We start from the raw sequence: 22,425 nt of genomic DNA, 5'->3' as shown, positions 1-22,425 counted from the left end.
GTAGTATAGTACCCCTACCCCCCCCCCCCCCGAGGTTAGCTTAATTGCCAAAGGTTGAGGGACTTGTGACTAGGTCATAGGTTCGAGCCATGCGCCAGGCGAACTAACTCTAGTATTTAAGTGGAGACCGGTAGAGGACCGGGCCCATCATCCCCGAGTTTAGAATAATGCAGCTGGTCCAAAGGGTCGACTCCAGACGGATTTCACGATCACAAAAAAAATTAGGATTTTTTTTTGAAATTTATTGATATCCAATAGATTTAAAATGGCAGATGCCAGATTGCATGTCAGGTACATGAAGCAAGAATGTTTCCACAGGATTAACACCATACCTATGTGAGGGGAGCTACTCCATTTTAGTAGTTTGACATCAGAGCCCAAATCTTTAAGCCGCTGAGCAAAATTGCAAATAGTTTGATAGGGAGCAAGATCATCATCTTCTGAGCACAAAATGAGATACGGAGCTCCCGTGCTCTGTGAAAAATATTAAATTAAGCAGAAATATAGGAGAGAGCGACAAAAATGAGCATAATCAAAGCTGAGAGACACTTACAACAGAAGCATATAGAGTCTGCCAAAACTCGGCGCGGTGTGATTCAAATCTTCTAAGGAAGAGGGCATCCAAACTGGAAGCAATTCCATTTGCTATCCATGAGGCTAGGGGAGGAGGACGTGACATTCCAAGAACTGTTGGATGTAGTATAAATCTAGTACCCAGATCACTAGTAAAGTCAACTGGAGAAGAATCGAAAATGTAGCCCGAAAGACAGTCTCTAACAAGTCGAAACTCACCCTTCAAATTAAACAAAATAATCTGATCAGATATCACTGACACTGTTATCATGTTACTTAAAAAAATAAGGCAATGGACTATCTCAATTATGACAGGGGTGGTGGAGGGAACATAAGCTTTTAGAAGATAAGGCAACCAAAACGTGATAAAGAAAAAGAAGAGTATTATGATAGGCAAACGAAGTTCCTGGTGTACAGGAATCTTTTAGATAGAATTGTACAGTAAGCTTGAAAAATTGAAAACATAAATCATGTCATGGAATGGAACTAAATTGACATTTAAACACTAAGTCGATGCCCAAGCTTGTTTCATTGTAGCAGACTCCATGAATCATATCTATAGATTGGGAAAGGACATAAACATCATGAGAGAAAAACATAATGGAGTTTACCAGATTGACATGTTCTTCACATTTGCCCTCTATTATCTGTGATAAAAATTAGAATAATAAAATTAGTTGTTCCAAGTAGAATACGCTATATAAAAAATAAAAATAAAAATAAAAATAAATTTTAAACTGTTGTATGTTCTGATGTACATATGGGTAACAATGATCATATTACATTTTTCAAATAATTTTCAAAAGAAATGTTGCTTACCTGGAGAACCTTATACATGCATGCTTTTGGTCCACCCGAAAAGGATGCAAAGACAACAGGGCATGGTCTAACTTTTAGTTCCTACACATACAACATTATAACAAAGTGGTCATTAGAAAATCATAACACGGACAAAAACATGGCTATCAGAAATATACGGAGTTCAAAACATGTTAGTCATAAAATTGGTGATGACTTGCACCGACTATTGGGAGATTGCTTGTTGGGCCACTCCTCTCTGAGATAGGTTCATCCTGAATTACACACTCTCATGAAAGTAACTCTCATGAAAGTAAGAAGCTTGCGTTTCAAATCATCTGAAATCTGGACTAATTGGTTTCTCATGAGGCCGTAATTCAGAACGGTGTGCAGTCTATAGAAGTAAGGTCGGGTCTAAATCTTTCTACTTCATATTGGACACAAAAGAAAGTACTTTGCGGTTAGCCTCTTTGACGCAGCTCTCGTAGAACTTCCTCACCACAGCCTCAATTTTTGATGGAGCAAATGGCGATTATCTCCTTCCAAATGGTTCAAGACTTCTGGAAAAGAGATGTTTTCCCTCTGTGACATCCTTATATGATACTAGTGGAACAGGAGGTCATTCCCTTGGAAACCGACTTTTGGAAAACTAGAGAATAGTTTGTACCAGCGAATCCTGATGCAAGATAATTCACCGAGAGGGTGAACGAGACTACTTCATAATGTTAACATGCATCATATGGGATTCATGATGGCATTGCCTGCTTGGACAGAGTGAATGTTGGAAAACTGAAGACACAGAATCTGGAAAGAGGTCCCAAGTTGCCTTATCACGCAGATGTTGTTGAAGGAGAGAAATAGAGAGCTATTACTGTCCCATGAAATTCAAAGAAGATTATCCATATAATAAGGTTTTCACAACCCACCAATGATCCTTATCGTGCGTGGAGCATGGATTTACCGACTCAAATGCCTTGGACTCCCAATTTTTGGTTGGAGGAAGAGTTACAGAAGGAGTTGAAGAGCTGGTGAAGTTCGTGGATTCTTTTGGTCCTTATTAGTAAGATTTTGCTATATGTAAACTAGATCCTTCCAGACCCTTACATTTTACTCTTCTTGTTGTTTTGCTTTAACATCTCCATTTTTGCTTTACATTATCAATAAAAATACCTGCTTTTACAACCGAAGAAAAAAGATGGTAACTTCACATAGGACTTACCTCAATAAGCTCATTCACAATATTTGCTGCCAATGCTGCAGCTTTATCAGGAAAAAACCTGCAAGATTAATGAGTAACAATCCCATAAGTCTACATTGAAAGTTCTCTTACTTTAAAAGTTGGACCGCATGAGAAAAAAGCAGCTAATATACGAGAACACCACCAAATATATGACTAGAAGTCCAGAATAAGGGTAAGTTTGAGATTATCCTGGAATCCGCCACCTTTTATCTTTTATCAGTAATAAAAGCATTTCATTAATGAGCATCCAGAGGTTACGAAAATGTACAGAACATGTAATTGACTCCTATCTGAAACTTAAGGAGCCAACAAAATCCAAAATCTGATATACGTTATTTACATCCGCCATTATTCTATATTCCTATCCGACAAGACAAGACAAGAGAGAAATCTCCGATAAATTTTTTGGAAAGCTCCAATAAAGATGGTACCAGAAAATCAGAACAAGTTACATTTAGGTTATAGAAACATAAGATTACCTCACTTCCACAACCCAGAGTTCAATTCTCTATATTAACCGAGATCTACTAAACATGGATAAGTTCATCTCTCTTTAAGTTCAATTTTTGCACCACCATTTCTCACTATTAAAGTTCATCGAAAACCATATAAGTCCAGCCTAAATTTGTTACTACACTGCTGGAAAGCTGTCTCCAGCCTAAATTGACTCACAGTCTATCTTTATGATGTACTACTTCTAGTGATCAGAAAGTCATAAAAGAACCTAACTTTTAACTAATTCAGGCAAATGAAGGCAGGCAAACAAGGAACTCAAATTTCATTATGATTATTTGATTTTTAATTGGGATTAAGACTTCAAAATTAAGCTAAGAAACAGAAAAAAGGAGCATACATGTTAAGGAATTGAGAGTGGCAAACAAGGGAATTCCATCCAAGAGAAGAGTAGAGGTCAACATAGTTCTTGAGGTGGCGATCTTGACTTGACATCCATGCGAAAACCACAACTATTCCTTCCACTTTCCCTCTCTCTTTTCTCCCCCAATAATACCTTCCCCCAAAACCCCACATCTTCAATTTCCACCTAAATCTTGAAAAAATCCTCAAACCCCACAATCTAAAACCTCTGTTACAACTCACAAAAACAAGATTCAAGAAAGTTGAAAATTTGGTGTGATGAGCTTAAAGATTGAATTTTTATTATGTGGGTGTTTTGTTTTTTCTTGATATGTGTAGTGATAAACTTATTTGTAGCTTCTTTATATATGTGATTTTGATGGTTCAAGCTATGGCCATACTTGTTGATGCTACTTTTTGGATTGTTGTGTAATCATTGAGTACTCTGCTCATTCTAAGTACTATTCTGCCCTTGATTTTGTCTACGTGGCAGATTTTAGTAGGTAGTTGATGGAGCTAGCATCACGGTTGGTGAAACTGAGGAGTGGTAAAATGCCAATTTTTGTACAAATAAAGAATGGGAAGTGGAAAGCCGTATTGGATAATTCCTGTTGTTGTTGTGAGAGTATTGGCAACTGCAAGCCGTAAACGAAAAATCTTTAACCAATTAAATTGCATTTATTTTTTGTTCAAAGATCCTAAGGCTAGTCTCGGAACAACGTATAGTTGTCTAATGTCTTTGCTTAATATATTGGTCACGCACTCGAGTCGTGCAGGGGCGGCCCGACGAATTTTGTGGCCTAAAGCCAAATTTTATGAGGTGTTTTAACTTTTTAAATTTATTTATTTATTTATTTGAAGTCTTGCAGTTTTTCTTAATTACAAAGTTATTAATGATTTTCTTATAATCAATAACTCTTAATAAATATTTCTCAACTGACAATATAGCTAATCCATTTAAGCTTTCTTGTGACATTGTTGTTCTTAGATTAGATTTTATCAATTTTAATTTTGAAAACTTCTTTCCGCTGAAGCAACGGTAACATGAGTTATTAAGGCATTTGAAAAAGAATTAAATCTTTTTATTTGATTAAATGTATCAATTAAACTGTTATCTTCTAACTGTACTATTTTCCTTAATACTTTTAATTCAGAAAATAAATTTAAACCATCAATAGCGAATTGATTATTATGCTTTAAGGAACATTCAAGATTAAGTCAATATTTTTTTCAAATTTCCAACATCTAGTGATCTTAGTTTTTACTGCCAAATAGAAAAACCAAAAATAGTTTCATATGCTTTGAATTGTTCAAATCTATTTTGAAGTGAAAAAATAGCCTTGTCTATTATGTATAAAAGTAATCAACTCTAAAGGACTCTTCGAAAGATTTTGAGATTTCATTATCAACATTCGCATCAAATTGTTACTTCCTATATCACACGTTTCTTACGAAATTCGGGTTCGATATTCATTTCAAGTGCAATTTCCTTGATAGAAATCATAGTAGTTGCAAACATTTCTTCTCTATATTTGTTAAAGAAAGAAATCAAACTTTTTCACTTTATAGACTTTTTTTAAACTTATACATAGTCTATTAGATGTAACAAAAAATGGGGCCTCCACAAATATGGGGCCTAAAGCGGTTGTTTTACTTGCTTTATGAAAGGGTCGCGTCGTGAAAGACATTGTTACTCTATTAGAGTGCGGCTCTTTCCTAAATCCGACATCATGCTTTGTGCATCAAGTTATCCTTTTATTTGCCTTATTTCCTATTGACGACAGCAAACCGTCGATATTACGTTCCTTGAGGTACGACCTTGCAATATGCTTTGTGCATCAAGCTATCATTTTATTTGCTTTATTTCCTATTGACGACAACAGGCTGTTGATATCACATTTTTGGGGTACGACCGTTTTCTAGACCTTGTGGCATGCTTTGCGTACCAAACGGGTTTTTTTCTTTCTTTTTTGCTGTTCGAAGATTTCATAAATTATTTTTGACGTGCCATATTTCCTAAGATAAGATTTCCTATTGATGACTATTAGTACTATGTTTTTTATCAACATTACAACGTAACTGATAAAGAAATACAGAAGATCCTCCTGGTCAAGGACACTTTGAATTCCAAGTTTCAAACTCGCCCAACTAGGCATTATTGAAAATACAAAGTCATTAAATAGCTAATTGCGTATTTGTGTTCCCTTGAAGTAATTAGAAGTTAGCAAAATACAAACTCATCTAATTAATTTTGGACATTAGTAGTAAGGAAGCTACTAAAACTCAATTATTCACGACGCAATTTCAATTGCATCTTTTTTAGATGTTCCATTGTTATATGACCAATTTATAAATATCATTTTAATTGCATGATCTATTTCACATGAGATTTTATATTAAGATGTATGAGGTTTGATAATATATACTGTAAAACATACAGTAACATCTTTGTAGGGCCATTTATATTATTCAAACTTACAATAATTAACTTTGATTATGTCATTTCCAATATCTAATATGGACTAAGTTTTCTAAGTACATCTCCCTAAGACCATCTCCAACCCAACACCACTTTTGACACCAAATATCATTTTAGTGTTAGATTTGGTGTTTTTTTTCTCCAATCCAATACCATTTCTTTCATTTTGGTGTGTGAATAGTATTACACTAAATTTGGTGTAACACTATTCATCAACACAATTAGTATTCACCATTATTTTAATATTATCTTTTATCATATAACACTTTTAATTTAACATATTATAATTTTGTAATTAATTATAATTTTTATGTAATATATTTATAATATCAATTTTGTATTTTAATTTTGGTGTAGAATTTTTATAAATTAATTTTTTATATTTTATTTTTATATAAAATTATAAGTTAATTTTATTATAAATTATAATTGTATAAAAATATATAACCATCAAAAAAATAAAAGTACAAATCTGAAATATAATATATTGTTAATAAATAACACAATGTTCATTGATTATCATAAAAACAAATATTTAATACAATAGCAACTGACATAGATTAAAAAATACATTAAATAACATAATAGAATGAGAAAATTACAACAATAATCTAGTACTCTTGTAGGCCGAAAATTGTGTTAATCATACTAAGATTTCTTTTTGTTTTTTTTTTGGTTGAAAACAGAAAATTTTATTAGATGCTAAGAAATATTACATAGATCACTCTCAGTCATCCCACTGGGATCGAAACTGGGGAGTGTTACAAAAGTAGTAATGTTGTTAGCTGCATTAATATTTCCCATACTAGCTAGCATATTACAAGATTCTTCCGATATTGATCTGGAGTAGGATTTCCCTGCAGCATCATCTTTCACTGCTGCCTCCACCATTGGCGTAGGTGCATGAAGGATGATTGTTTTATTCATATTACTAAGCTCGGTACTTTCCCTTGCCAAAAGATGCGCCACAACGTTTGCTTCCCGGAAGTTATGCCTGAGCACCGGGGTCCCCAACTGGGCCATTGACCACTTGCATGAAGAAATGATGTGGTTATAAATTTGATGATCAGTACTTAGGAGATTTATTACCTCTAATGAGTCGGTTTCGATTTCAAGGGGCCGGAGCTTAAAGTGATTTGCAATTCTAAGACCTGTTTCCAACGCAAGGAGCTCTGCTTGAGTATTGCTAATAACGTTAGAAAGTCTTTGAAAGCCTAGTATCCATTGGACAAAGCTGTTTCATATGACTCCTCCCATACCACCAATGTTCTTATTAATATTATAAGCACCATCACTATTAAGTTTATAAGAGCTCGGACTAGATTTTTGCCAATTGATGATGATGTTTTTGACATTTAAGAAGGGATGGTACCGGTAAGATACTTGAACTCGGCAGCTCTATTGAGAGTTTGGGAGAGGGAGACATCCTAAGATTCATTATTAAAATTATTGCTATTATGATTAAGCCAAAGGTGCCAGAGTCCATAGGGATATATATCATCCCATTTAAGCGAGAGGAATGATTTTGCTGGTTGCGCGAATCTAATCGAGTCAAGCCAGTGGATATTGTCAGAAGTGGGTAGGGTGATACCAAAGTCTGCCCAAAATCTGTGGGCTATGGGACATGTTTGGAATATGTGGGAAAGTATTACCTTGCCTTGCCTACAAACTGGGCATTGGTCATCAATGTTGAGACCTATGTGATGAAGATACGATCTAGAGGGAAATTTGTTGTGGTAGCAAAGCCAAAGGAAATAATTAATTTTCCTAGGTGTCTTTAGGTTCCAAATTCAGGAAAGATTTAGGATGGGCTCCTTAGTAGGAGTGATAAGATTAGTAGCGGATTTTATGCTAATCATGCCGTTATTTTTGGGAAACCAGTATGGCTTATCATTAGTGGAAATAGGATTGGTGATATGAATACTTTGAATGACATTAATGATATCGCTAGGAATGGAGAAGGAGATTGTCTCTAGGTTCCAATTGTGGTTAGTAAGAACATCCTTTACTAGAAGGTTTTCTTCATTAAAATTTACGGGGCCTTGGATCAGAGATCTTAGTGGGAGGAGGTTTGGGATCCATCTATTATTCCAAAGGTTTAAACGATCTCCCTTACCTATATTCCATGCAAGACCCTTAGTGCATAGATTTTATCCATGCACAATATTTTTCCATACGAAAGAGGTGTTCTTTGGGGAGGGTTTATAAGAATATTGGTTGATAAGGACCTTAGCCCAGGGGCCATTGGGTTGTTATAAAGACGCCAAGTAAGGCTAGCTAAAAGGCCTTGATTTTTTGTAGCAGCTTTGACTAGGCCAATGCCCCCTTTCTCCTTAGGAGTAGTAACAATATCCCAATTTATGAGATGGAGGCATTTTCTATCTTGGGTGGTGCCCCATAAAAAATTCCTTTGTAGGCGATCAATATGTTTAAGAGTTTTTTTGGGAAGTTGAAAATACTGCATGGCATGGTTTGGAATATTGCTAAGGGTGGATTGTAATAGGGTAGCACGTCCGACTAGGTTTAGGCAATTTATTTTCCAATTAACAAGTTTAGCTCTCATGTTATCAAGAATATATAGGAAGTCCTTAGGATTTGGGGACTTATAGATAGTTGAAAAACCTAAATATTTACCAAAATTATTGCTAGTGAAGATATTAAGGAGGTTGGGAATTTTTTTCTTGAAGATTTTTAGGACAGTTTTTAGAGAAAAGGATCTTGGACTTTTTTTAGTTGATTTTCTGTCCCAATAAGTTACAGAAGATAGAAAGTGTATTAGAAATAGTGGCACATGTTTTATCATTAATTTTAGCCATCAAGGTAAGGTTGTCGGCAAAGAAAACATGAGATAAGTTTGGACCTTTGGAGTTTGATTTAATGGGGTCCCAGTTATCACAGTCGACTTGGTGATTTATATACCTTGACAACATTTCGATGCAAAGAACAAAAATATAAGGAGATAGAGGTTCCCCTTGACGAATGCCTCTAGTAGGTTTGAAATGTGTTGGTGCCATTGATAAGAATTGCAATGTTGCTAGTGGTAATGCAATTCATAATAAGGGAGGTGATTTTTGGAGGAAATTTAAAATATATAAGGGTTCTATAAATAAAAGACCATTCAAGACAATCGAAAGCCTTTTCTAGGTCTAATTTAATAAGCATGTTAGCTTTGGAGCCTTTCATTTTATTGAACTTGTTAATGATTTCTTGGATAATGATGCTATTATCACAAGCCCTTCTATTTTTAATAAAGCTTGTTTGGAAGGGACTAATGATATTAGTAAGAAAAGGATTGATTCGATTAGCAATAATTTTTGTATCGACCTTGTAGATGGTATTGCATAGACCGATGGGACAAATTTTTTTTAGGAGGTTTGAATTAGGAATTTTGGGAATAAGGCAAAGGTGGGTATTGATTAGGGGTTCTGGGATTTTCTGGTTGTGAAATGTAACGACCCGCCTGGTCGTTTTGCCTTTTTGAATCCCGTTCCCTTAAATAAAACTCCCCGTGCTTGCTTTAGCGAATTTACGACTTGCTGGGACGGTTGGTTCGAAATTTGGAAGAGTTTCGGGTGAAATATGCCCATTTGATTCCTTAGGATTTTCTTAAAAGACTAAGTTTGACTTTGGTCAACATTTTGAGCAAACGGACCCGGATTCGTGTTTTGACGTTCCCGGAGGGTCCGTAGAAAAATATGGGACCTGGGCGTATGCCCGGAATCGAATTTCGAGGTCCCTAGCCCGAGTAGTGAATTTTTATTAGAAATTGTTAATTTGAAGTCTTAAGGATTTAAAAAAACTAAGTAATCATTGATTTCCTAGGTATCGGGCTCGTATTTTAGTTCCGAAGCCTGGTACAGGTCCGAAATATCATTTAAGACTTGCCCGTAAAATTTGGGTCAATCCGAGTAGATTTAGGGCGTTTTGGCCCGTTGGAGGAAAAATTAAGAACTTGAAGTTCATAGATTTGATTCATTTGGTTTTAGGGGGTGAATTCTAGATTTCGCGTTGTTTTGGGTGTTCCGAAGGTTCGAGTAGGTCCGTCTCGTGTTTCAGACATGTCGGTATATTCGGGCGGGGACCGGGAGCCCCGAGCGTCAATCGGACGAGGCTCGAGTGAAGTGGAAATTTTGAAAGAGGGCTGAAGAACTGCTGCTTCTGTCATAAACGCACCTGCGGTTCTTGGACCGCAGATGCGGTCTGTCGATCGCAGAAGCGGCTCAGGGGGGGGCCAAGCCAGGAACCGTATATGCGGCTCCCAGACCGCAGATGCGGCCCCAGCCTTCCCTCCCCCTTTCCGCAGATGCGGTTGAAATCTCGCAGATGCGGGATTGCAGATGCAGTCCCTTTACCACAGAAGCGGAAATCACTGAACCAATGAGGTTCATTAAAGACGGGTTCTAAGTCATTTTTTTTACATTTTCACTCCTCCTTTGGGCGATTTGGGAGCTTTAGAGAGAAGGTCTTCACTTAGCATCAAGAGGTAAGTTTGTTCCACCCATCCTTTGTTTAATACTTGTACTTTAGGTAGATTAAACACTAGAACTTAGGCAAAATCAAAGGGGTTGGAGCTAAACCTAGGGTTTTGCTAAAACTTGAATTTAACCACGAAATTTGTTATAGAATTAATTAGAAATCATATATTATTGATCCTTAGGTTGTAGAGAACAACTTCCTTCGAAAAATTTCGGAATTCGGGCCGTGGGCCCGGGGTCGGATTTTTAGAAAACTTGTATTAATGGTTGGAAGATTTCTTAAATAGCTAGAATTCGATCCTATGAGCCTATATTAACTAGTTCCTACTTCGTTCAACTAGTTTGGGATCGTTCGGCTCCGAATTGAGGGCTTGGACTTGTTCTTGGCATTTGGAGTGCACTTTGGAGCGAGGTGAGTCTCCTTTCTAACCTTGTAAGAGGGAATTATTTGCTAAAACTTGTCTTTATATTCGGGGGCTACGTACGCACTAGGTGACGAGAGTCCGTACGTAGCGACTGTTATGTTAAGTCCGGGTAGTCTAGGACCCATAAGCATGCTCTACGTGATATTCTAGTACGTGTTGATTAATTCGGATTTATATAAACTATTTTGAGTAAGAAGAATGAGACTAGAGAATGACCCTTATCCTGTTTGGTCTTTTTAAAGGAGAACACTTGGTATTTCTGTGTATGGCTACTCCTCATATATATGTTAATTGTTAATGTTGCTTGTTAATGAGCTTATTTTCTATTTGACCGCGTCGCACGGGTGATTCGCGAGCGGGGTAATAGATGCATCTATGGTTCGAGCCGTTCGACCCTCGGCAGTGCGCAGTTTATTTTATGTTGGATCGGGCCGTACGTCCCACGGTGATTATCTGCGCATGTTTTGCTTAGAAATCTTTCAAGGGCTGAGTTACATATCTGCTTAGACTATATACAAGCATCATCGTTAGTGTTTGGAAAAGAACTGTTACTCCATGATTATTAAATATAAATAACTTGAGATGTCCATGTTTATTATAAACTCTTCTCATATTAATTGACCCTAGTAAGTATCGAGTCGACCTCTCGTCTCTACTTCTTCGAGATTAGACGGGATACTTACTGGGTACATATTGTTTATGTACTCATACTACGCTTCTGTACTTAATTGTACAGGGTCTGAGGCAGGTACATCTGACTACCAGTCGGGCGCGCACCACTGAGCAGATTGATATTCCTACGGTGAGCTGCTTTCCTTTCCGTGTCGTGTAGCAGCTTGAAGGAGTTCTCTTATGTATTTATGCTGTCTATTCTATTTAGACAGTAGGGTAGTGTATTTTGTTGTACATTCTATTAGTCGCCCACTACTTGTGATACTAGATCTTGGCACACACATTAGTAGACGTCATTATTTTGGGATTGTATGATTATCATGATTTTTATCATCATTCTAATCTATTTCCATCTTATGGAATTATTTCAACTATTTTGGGGTTAAAGTGATCGAAAGTTTAATTTGTATATTTCCGCGTTGGCTTGTCCAACGACGGCGTTGGGCGCCATCATGACCTATTACGAAAATGGATCGTGACATGAAAAATATCTTATACATAGGTAATAATAGAGTTTTCCACTACAGACCAATATTTTTGGTAGAAAAAAAGGGTGAATACCATATGGTCTTGGGCCTTTCATTGGTTTGAAAGAGAAGATAGCATTTGATATTTCCTGGCTTGTGACAGGACTATCAAGAGAGCTTAGATCTATATTGAAGGGTGTGGTTAGCAATTTCGCAGGGGTCATCAAACCAATTCCGATCCTCATCTTTAAAATGAGAAATTTTATTAATTCTTCTACAAATTAAAGTTGATATGTGAAAAAAACTTGTGTTGGCGTCACCATTATTAAGCCAATTAACTCACGACCTAAGCTTCCAAAAATCCTCTTCCATCTTAAGGATATCATTGTACTCATTTATGAGCTGATTTTCAAGGTTTAGGAGGAAATTATTAGCAGGGTAATTATGAGAATTTTGGATACCCTTAATTGTAGCAAGAAGCTTTCTCCTTTTTTGGAATATGTTACCAAAAACCTCTTTATTCCACTGAGAGGCTTCCAATTTAAATAAGGGTAAGAAATCTTCAAAGGTTCTATTATTCCAGCACCTTTTAACTAGATTTAGGAATTGAGGGTGAGAACACCACATTGTTTCAAGACGAAAAGGCCTTGTGTTTGGGGGGGTTGTATTTTGTATTAAGTCTAATGAGAAGGGGATTATGGTCACTATAGGTTCTAGGCAAGTGGTCTACTATGTCATTTGGGTATTGGTTAACCCAACCTTCATTTACAAAGTATCTATCTAATCGTTCCATAATTAGGCCATTACTTTTTTTCCTATAATTAGTCTAGGTATACTTGGGGCCTTTAAAACCTAGATAAAAAATGTTACAATTATTAAGAAATTTCCAAAGTTTTGCGGTGCTATTAAAATTTACCGGACGACCCCTCCCCCCCCCCCCCCATTTCTCATCGGATGAGAGAACATCATTGAAATCACCACTGACAAGCCAAGCTCTTTGTAATTACAATAGATGTTATTAAGATTTTGCCACATTAAATTATATTTTATAATATTAGTACTAGCATAAATAGTGCTAAATTGCCAAGGATTTTGATTTGGAAGTACCTTAATCATAGCATGCAGTTTCTGATCATCCCTAACGACTTCATCAACAGTATCCATGTTATGCATCCACATAATTGCAATTCCTCCAGAACGGCCATCAGCAGGAACCTCGACCATTTCTGAGAAGTTGAATTCATGTTGGATAGCAACATTGTCCTGCATGCGAGTTTCTAGGAGAGCAACCAAGCAGAGCCTATGGGTATCAATGATATCTCTAAAATTCCTACGAAAATTGGCACTGTTGGCCCCTCTCACGTTCCAAACTATGAAGTTAATTGGTCGATTCATTTGAAAAGGTTGCATGGTGTGGTGTCCCTGACTCTCCTCCAAACGTAAAGGTGGGTCGTCCCTCAGAGATGAATTGAGCACCACTACATATTTCCCTGCTGCTGGGTTTAGTGGTGGCCTGATGTCCATTGAGCATTTAAATAATGCTGCTGGGCAACTGATGATAGATTTCTTGTCTTGCCTCTCCTTGTAGAGCAATATTGGTATTTCTCTGAGGCTTTTGAATTCTATTCGAGATTCCCTTAATGGTATGGCTACAGCCTCCCCCTCCCCTAGTAAGTGATTTCCCATGTTTGGTACGTTCGGAGATGGATGGACCTCCATTGGAGCAGGATTCTCCTGGTTTTGAGGTATCAAAGGATTGTACATCTGTTGGTTTTGGTCGGCTATTTGTCAGGCTAGAAATATTGGTTTCACTAGGTTTTGTGGTGGAAAAAAAGGTAGGTTTTGGAGAGGTTGTTGCTCGAAGGTCGGGTTGAAGTGAGCAAGAAGGCCCCAATGGGCTTGCATGGCTTGGATTAAAGCTGGGGAGGCATTTGGAGTGATTGGATTCAAGATATTGGTCAGCCAAATATGGTTGACATAGTTGTTCATTGCCAGTTGCATGCCTTCCATGATCATTTGAGCTAAGAAATTCGAGTTCTAGAGGATTATCACCACCTCCGAACCTTCGATCTCTAGACTGAAAGATACAACATGACCCATGATTCCCCTCTCCAACCAAGATCGAGGTTAATGGTTCAGAGGGAGGGGGTGGTTGAGTAGATGAGGGGGTTGTTGTGATGAGGGAGAGGGGGAAGGTTGTCCATGTGAGTATGGTTCATGCGTGGAGTTTGAAGAGCGAGTCTGAGAAGATGAGTACTTCTTTGAAGGTGGAGTGAGAGATGGGTCATTATTTGTTTGTAAGGGGTTTATAATATCACTGGCTTCGTAGAGTACTTGAGTGTTAGTATCTTGAGAGATGACATGGAGGATTTATTATCTTTTGCATGGATTCTGAGGGGGTTAGCATGTGGTTTTTAACTTTGAGTGAGTTAGGGTTGGCGTTTGCAATTTGTTGGGATGAGGAAAAAAGGGGTTGCATGGCTGTATTAGCCAGCTATTTTCCTTCCAAGCTGTGGATTGTAGAGGATTTGGTTTGATTAGGAGTAGGCAAGTGGCCTTTAATGTTATTTAATGGCTTACCATTAGCCACGTGGGAGTTATTTTCCCATGCAAACCGGATTTTGCATAGTTAATGTCGAAATAAGGGGTTGGTTGTTTTGGTTAAAATCATGGTTCGGGATACTAATAGGATGTGTCAGGGGATTGGTGTCTGACGTGTTCTAGGATATCGAATTGATTTCCTATGTTAATCTTATATGTTTCGGAAGTGGAATTTGGAGATGTGGCTAAAGAGGCCTTTTCTTTATAGATAAGTTTTTGAGTATTAATGTACTTTCCAGTGGTGGCATCAAAGATTTTGCCTTAATACCATAGCCATCCGTAGTGATAGCATTTTTTTGGGAAGTTTTTCTTTGAGGATTTTCTTTGATGAGTTGCCCTCTTCGTTTGGTGAAGGAGACTACCTTCCATTGGTCATCCTCTAAGTGAGTTGAGGGATTACTTTTAGTTTCTTGAGAAGAAACAGTGGTGGAAGAGAGGGTGCTACTATAGCTACAATTTAACTGAATATGGCCTAACCACACCCTTTACAAAGGAAATTTTCTCCCTCATAATGAATAGGTTGTTTATGTGAAGCTATATAGATAAAAGGATGAACATGATGCTCTAGAGGTAATTCCACGCATAATCTAGCATATCTACCTCTCAAAGTGGCCGAGGTACAATCATCAATTTTTAAAAGCTTACCAATTTTGTTACCAATTCTTGTGTGAATATTACTAACATGAAATTCTGTAGGGAGTTGAGGTAATCTTAACCAAATAGCAGAGATGGTTAATTTTTCATTAGAAGCAACGAAATTTGGTACCCATTTTTTAACTGACAGATAATGACCATTGATGAACCATGGTCCTTGATGAAGAGCTTTGGCCATATTGACTTCTTTAGAAAATTTAACAATATAAAAATCATCTTCCAAGTCTATGAGAGAAAACTGTTCCGTGGGTTTCCAAAGCTCTTGAATCTTCTTTTTGAGATATTGATGAAGGATACGCTTACCAAATAATTTGATAATAACCGAAAATTTCCATGATTCATAGATGCGTTGCTTTTCATCGGATGAGAGAACAATAGTGTGGTCCCTAAGTGATGCATCCTCTTGTAAGGGAGCCTCAGACATAGCTTCATTGCAATCATGAGTTCTTGGAAAGGAGGAAACGTGCTCTTCATGAATAAAATTTATTGGGTCAGAGGACAAGAGTTTCCCTTGAAAGTAGGCAAAACATCATCCGCTAATGTTTTAGCATCAACTGCTGGATCTGGAGGTTCTAGAGGTATTATGTCCATTAGAAAAGGACCTAGGGTATGTTGGGACATGGGGTGAAAGAGTGGATATTTGGATATAAGGAAATTTAGAGAGAAGTGAGAGCTTCTCTCTCTAGTATCCACCTATTTTCACTTCGACTAATTTCTAATACATACTTAGATTTCATCCCTATCTCAACTGTTGGATGGATATCATCTTCAACCGCATGCATATTTTGGTATGCCCGGTACTAATAATGACATTAATGTTTTAGACTCATCACATTTATTTTCTAATCTTGCTAAAGGTATTGCTCCTCCCTACCATTATGTTATTCAAGGAAAAGAATATGATGTGGGTTATTATTTAGCCGACGGTATATATCCAAAATGGTCTACTATTGTGCAAACTATTCGTGAGCTACGTTCTCAAAAGAAGAAATATTTCACAATTAAAATCATGTCGAAAAGATGTTGAACGTGCATTCGGAGTTTTGCAATCTCGTTTTGCAATTATTGCATGGCCGTCACATTTTTGGAGGAAAAAAGTGCTCCATGATATATTAACTACATATATTATACTGCACAACATGATATTCGAGGATGAACGTGGTCTTAATGCACCAATTCAAGATGCTTGGGAAGGTCAACTCCAACAGCAGAAATGGTATTAGATGAAAATTATCGATTTGAACAATTTTTAGCCCGGTACAAAAAATTAAGGACAAAGATGCTCATTTTGCACTTCGTAATGCATTAATAGAGCATTTATGGGAGCAACATACTAATCTTGTAAGTTGAATATTTATGTAAAAATTAAACTAAATTCTACCATAATGTAATATTTATTTAATTATATCTTATCAATGATTTCATTTTTATTTGACTTATACATTTGTATAATGTATAATATTTGCTTATAATTTATATTTATTTAAAAATTAAAGGTATAAAATAATTTTATATTAAATGGTTATATAAGAAAGAAATATGAATTATATGGATAAATATGTAAAAAAGAAAAAAGAAAGGATTTGTTTTATAAAGAAAACAATATAATATAGAAGAGAGAGAAGAATATAAAGGGAATATTTTTGGTGAAAAAAATAGTATAATGGGTTGGAGTTACTTTGCACCATTTTGGTATAAAAAAATGGTGGAAGGATTGGAGATGCCCTAAAGCTAGGTAATTAATTATCTTATGACCATGTATTTCAATTTCTTCTGTTATGCTATGGTCGTGTTACGAATATTTTGAAATTTATCCCATGATTCTAAGACACCTAAAACAATTACCCCTCCAGTTCACTTTAATTGATTTTTTGATTATTTTCACACATATTAAGAAATTGACCTTTTAGCATTAATTAACAACAAAATTGACCATATTAACCTTAATTTATTCATTGAAAATATAACAAAACTCCTAGGTTCTTTACTCCAAGGACAACTTACGAAAAAAAAATTAATTCATTCTTGATATCTGAAAAAATTAAATATTGTAGACCCCAAGAAAAATACCGAAAAATCAATTAAAAAATCAATTAAAGTAAATATCGAAATTTTAAGCAAAGCTTCATAGATTCTTTAAATTTCATTTTTCTTTTCTTTGTTTTTCGTTTGTGTTTGTCCCCAAGATGGACTACTACCTTCATAAAGAATTAATTGCTTTTTGTGTCGAGATTTTAATTTATTGAAGGAGTTAATGTGCATCTGGAATATGCTAGTCTTAAATAAAATTATTCTAGTCATCCGTCATACTTGTAAATCACTTCACGTTTCTCGCATAATCTATATTAAAGTTCTTTCACTATCATTAGGTAGATACAATCTACACTCGTCAAAGAGGTAAGAGGTATTATCACTTTTAGTTCGCGATAAAAATTATTTATATTCGATAGTCGAAAAGTGTATTAAATTTGTATAATTTTTGTATATAATATAAAGAATGTATATATACACAAAAAATATAATATTTTTTTCGACTATTATTTTGAAAGCGGCTATATAATGTGATTTTCCCAAGAGGTAATCACACTACATTTTTGTAGCATATCTTATCCTGGTTTGCGTTATCTCCAAATTAATAGGCATTGAATATGTCAATTTTCCAGTTTATTTAAACCAATATTTTTTTCCCAATGTGAACAGCCATGATGTTGTCACCATCCAGTTAGGGGTCGCCATCCAGTTAGGGGTCGTTTCGTAAGGTGTATAAGAATAGTGCGGAATAAGGTGTATTAGTAATGCATGAGTTAGTAATGGAAGCATTAGTTATGCAGATATTATTTCTTATTTACTGTTTGGTGTGGTGTATTAAAATTATAATGCATTGCATAATTTTTAATTTACAAAAATGCCCTCCATATTCTCTTGCTTTAAGGGACTTTAAGGACAATTTTGTCTTTAACCATACTAATGCATGCATTAATAGCCTTGATATTACTAATGCCATGATTTTCTATGCATTACTTATACATAGGATAATACCAAGTATGAGTATTAGTTATACACATGTTGAAAAAATATACCGAACAAGGTATTAGTAATGCATAGAGCTAATGCTTGCATTATTTTTCTAATACGTCCTACCAAACGACCCCTTACAGTTCAAATCCCAATCCGGTACAAGTCACTATCTAATACTCCCTCCGTCCAAGTTTATTTATCCATTATTAACTTGAAACACCTCTTAAAAAACAATAAAGAATATGTAATTTTACTACATCACCCCTATTTATTATATGTTGAAAAATAAATTGGAAATAAGCAGTACTTAATAAAAAGGGTTAGATAGGTTTAAAATAGTAAATAATCCAATGGTTTCCAAATTGAATAAGTAAATGCGAACATCTATTTTTAGCTAGCGTTTGGATATAGATTTGGTTGAAACTTGGAAAAAAAAGATTTCGAAGTTGTGTTGAAAAATAATTTTTGAAAGTTAAAATTGTGTTTGGACATCATTTTATTTGAAAAAAAGTTGAAGTTTTGTGATTGGAAGAAAAAAATTTCACCCAAAAACTGGTTTAGTAGTTTTTGGGAACTTGATTTTTTTTCTTCAAAAGCTGATCTATTCTATGAACAAACAGTGTTTTCAAAAATATTTTTTTTGAAAATAAAAGCAGCCAAAATTTATGGCCAAACGGGAGTTTATTATAGTGGACAAGTAAACTTGGAAGCAGGAAGTAAATTAGTTGATGAGGACAACAACAACAACGATCCAGTTAAATCCCACTAGTGGGGTCTGGGCTCTGGGGAGGGTGGTGTGTACGCAGACCCTACCCCTACCCAAGGGGTAGAGAGGCTGTTTCCGAAAGATCCTCGGATCAGTAGATGAGGATGCAACAAAAAAGGAAAACACTCCATCAGAAATCCAAATAGTTACCATCTTTGACAATATAGTTGGATTGGTATACGTCCTACTTACAAAGTTGAATCTTGAGATCAGAGGATTGCCAAGTGAATTAAGTAAGCAGATCAATTATTCTTCAACAATTACAGATGATCTAAGATTAACACACAACATTTTGTGCTGTTAACCATGTTTTAATAACTTCTATTATGTTTAACAGAATGAAATGATGCACCTCTTTCTTCTTTCCTTTTCAATATATGAATAATACTGACCACAACAAATCCTTTCTTTGCAATAACAACTTCAAGCCATTTGCCAAGTGACCTGTTAGGTTCAAAGATCAGCATTTCCTCATTAACTGAATTTCTCAAACCATGAGCATCAAGGCAGCAAGATGGATGTCAGCCTCCAATTTAGACAACATAAACTATTTTCACTTCCCTCTTAAGCTCATGCTCTTCCGCTTCTGATTGACGGCAAAACGTCGTGCCATAGCAGGGTTGTAGAATGTTCTCATGTGTTCTGACAGTTTATGAATGGCTCGTAAATCACCAACGGCTGAAAGCTGCATTAAAAATGAGTCAAATTTTCGGTATGGCAGTTTCATACCCCTGCTAACAACTTCTTCCAAAAGAAAGCATGCTTCTTCAGTAGCATTGCAATCAAAAAGCCCTTCAATCATCACACAGTATGTTTCTGTAACACGCGCACAACCCCTCTTAGACATCTCATGCCATGTCTCAAAGGCTCCATCTACGTCGCCCATTCTAAAGAACATAACAATTAGCATATTATAGGTCTGTACACTTGGAATACAGCCCACTTCGATCATCTTCTGATAAAGCCTAAGTGCCTCATCTCTCTCTTTATTATCACAAAGGACCTTAAGAAAACAGTTGTATGTAACTATATCAGCAGGGTAGCCCTTGTTTCCCATCTCTTCCAAAAGCTTATAAGCTGCCTCAGTCTTTCCACCCAAACACATACCTTCAATCAGTTCCTTGTAAGTTGAAACATCAGGAACACATCCACTATTTATCATATCCCCTAGAACTTTAAAACATTCCGTCATCATATCATTCTGAGCAAGAGCCAAGATCATAATAGTATAAGTTTTTGCAGTGGGAGAAGACATGGTTGAACCTTTAGTTCTCATGAACTCGAGAAGTTCAGCAGCCTTCATCACCATCCCTGCGGAGCAGAACGTGTCAATGGCAGTATTATAGGTGAAGTTATCGGGCGTATGCCCTATGTCGATCATATGTTCAAGAATGCTCATAGCTCTATCTGGGTTTCTAACACGACACCAACCGAAGAAAAGAATGTTATAAGTATCAGCAGTTGGCTTAACCTTACTCTTCACCCGCTTAAACATAGCCTCGGCATCTTCCACAAGGCAGCACTTACACAAAGCATCCAACAACAAATTAAAGGCATATACTTCGGGTTGTGTCTTCACTCTTATCTTCTTCTTCTTCGCAAACTTATGAAGATGTGTCAAATGCTTTTCAGTATACTGTCTAAGAATTGTCAACAAGACTTCTATAGGAACCAAACGCTTATCATTCCTCTTCATGTAGTCTAGAAGATCACAAACAATACGAAACTGCTTCACCTTGTATTTCGTACTAGACAATATATCAAGCATCTCATTATACGCCTGGGGCTCGTGACTATAATTTTCTCGATGTCCTGCCCACGTAAAGAACCTAAACGCTAACTTCTCTTCATAATGAAGCTTTTGCAAGACCCCCACCACCAATGGCGTCGTTAATTCCATTTCAAGCTTATCAAGAGCTCTCTCCATCTTATGCTCTGGCTTAAAGTGATCCATCACAACCTTGTAAACCTTATCATCAATGGAATCGTTGCTACAGTTTTCTGTTGTTTTCTCCAATGCAGAATTTTCTGCACAATAAAACCGCTGAAAGGACCCACTGATGAATGATGGTACCCAAAATCTCGAACCTTTATTCAAGATAAATGATACCCTTGTAGCAAATAGATGTTGTAATTCGTGTTTGCTGGCATGCCCATGAATATGTTTGGATGCTAATGAATTTGGCCTTAGATTTTGATGAAGCTTGTGATTTGGGGAATGCAATTTTCTTGTCAAAGTTTTACAGATAAATGAGACAACTTTGAGCTGAGACATTGCAAAGCGAGCAAATGAAATTATCTTTTATCAATCATGTGTGCTTTCCGCTGAGGCATTTCATCGAACAGGTGGAAGCTATAAACACAGTGAAGCACGACTGAGCGCTCACACAACTTGGCTATTGCTTCTAAGTCTTTTACCCGAAAAAAATGGAGGCATACGTATGGGTGGAAGCAGAGAGCAAAATAATGGACTCATACGACGCCGTTTTGTTCTCCGTTAAATCTGCTCCCGGCGCCGATTGTACTATTACAAAGAAAGCTTTAGCCACCTGTCCAAAACTATCACCGAACATAAAAATTAAAGTAATAAGATGTAAGGACTAAGGAGATGTGCTCAATAAAAATTAAAGTAATTAAAGAGCAATAGACCACTTTGAAGTTTGAACATAAATCCGAAGATATTGCTTGATAGAACCACATTTACAAACCACAATTAATATTCAAAATTTTGATGGATTAGAAAGAAAGAAAAAAGTGGACTTTAAATATGAGAGCCCAAGGACGTGGCAGCCTTTTAGTTAAACTAATTAATGATGAAATGAAGGATGAATCTTAGTTAAAAACAATAAATTCTAGATCAAATAGTGTAGGAAATCGGTAAGAACGACGTTTGACAACGTTAAATAACACGTTTATATTTAATGGATGCTACTAAATATGATAACATAAATATGCAATAAATGTAGATAATGGCAATAAATGTAATAAGAAAGAATCTACCACCCAATTATTATATGATTTGGATAGTTCTTTCTCCTGACAGCAACGTGGAAAAAAGAGAAGTGAAGATGGTTATGGAATCTTTGGATCTTGTGAACAAAGATCAAATAACGTGCACTTGAATAAGATAATCAATGAACAATACAACATTTGTATATTCTCTCAAGTCAACCTTTTACAATATCTTTTTCTCATAAAGTGAAGAGATCTCCTTCTTATTCCTTGTATTCATTTCCAAATCTATCCTACCGTTATTTCTTTAGCCCAGTTGCCCGTCCTCGACTACAATCCTCTTGGAGACGGCTTTCCGCAATTACGTCGTGGCCGACCCCGTCCTCGATCCTGTTTATCTACCCTTACCAGGTCGCCAAATTTAGACCAATACAGTTAGTCCCTCCGTTT

At 36.2% G+C, this 22,425-nt stretch overlaps 2 protein-coding genes across 2 annotated transcripts in view; both read right to left on the bottom strand.

Annotated features, from left to right (window-relative positions):
- Nucleotides 1-3,867, bottom strand: part of LOC109224958 — a 6,547-nt gene extending 2,680 nt beyond the window's left edge. The window contains exons 1-6 of the mRNA XM_019389535.1: nucleotides 3,465-3,867; nucleotides 2,591-2,648; nucleotides 1,393-1,473; nucleotides 1,185-1,220; nucleotides 554-793; nucleotides 333-474 (exon numbers count right to left, since the gene is read on the bottom strand). Of these exons, the coding sequence (XP_019245080.1) occupies nucleotides 333-474; nucleotides 554-793; nucleotides 1,185-1,220; nucleotides 1,393-1,473; nucleotides 2,591-2,648; nucleotides 3,465-3,640 (733 nt within the window). The 5' untranslated portion in view covers nucleotides 3,641-3,867. The remainder of the gene's footprint in view (nucleotides 1-332; nucleotides 475-553; nucleotides 794-1,184; nucleotides 1,221-1,392; nucleotides 1,474-2,590; nucleotides 2,649-3,464) is intronic.
- LOC109224957 (pentatricopeptide repeat-containing protein At1g73400, mitochondrial) lies at nucleotides 19,158-21,741 on the bottom strand. Its single transcript, XM_019389534.1, has one exon. It carries the CDS (start codon nucleotides 21,296-21,298, stop codon nucleotides 19,577-19,579), a length of 1,722 nt encoding a protein of 573 aa, XP_019245079.1. The 5' UTR covers nucleotides 21,299-21,741; the 3' UTR covers nucleotides 19,158-19,576.

Source organism: Nicotiana attenuata, chromosome 4 (assembly GCF_001879085.1).
Source record: "Nicotiana attenuata strain UT chromosome 4, NIATTr2, whole genome shotgun sequence".
Taxonomy (NCBI): Eukaryota; Viridiplantae; Streptophyta; class Magnoliopsida; order Solanales; family Solanaceae; genus Nicotiana; species Nicotiana attenuata.
The sequence above is the reverse complement of the archived record's forward strand: the minus strand, read 5'-3'. Positions and strand labels throughout refer to the sequence as shown.

Excerpts from the sequence above, each read along its gene's own strand:
- LOC109224957 (XM_019389534.1), bottom strand. The coding sequence starts at position 21,298 with ATGTCTCAGCTCAAAGTTGTCTCATTTATCTGTAAAACTTTGACAAGA.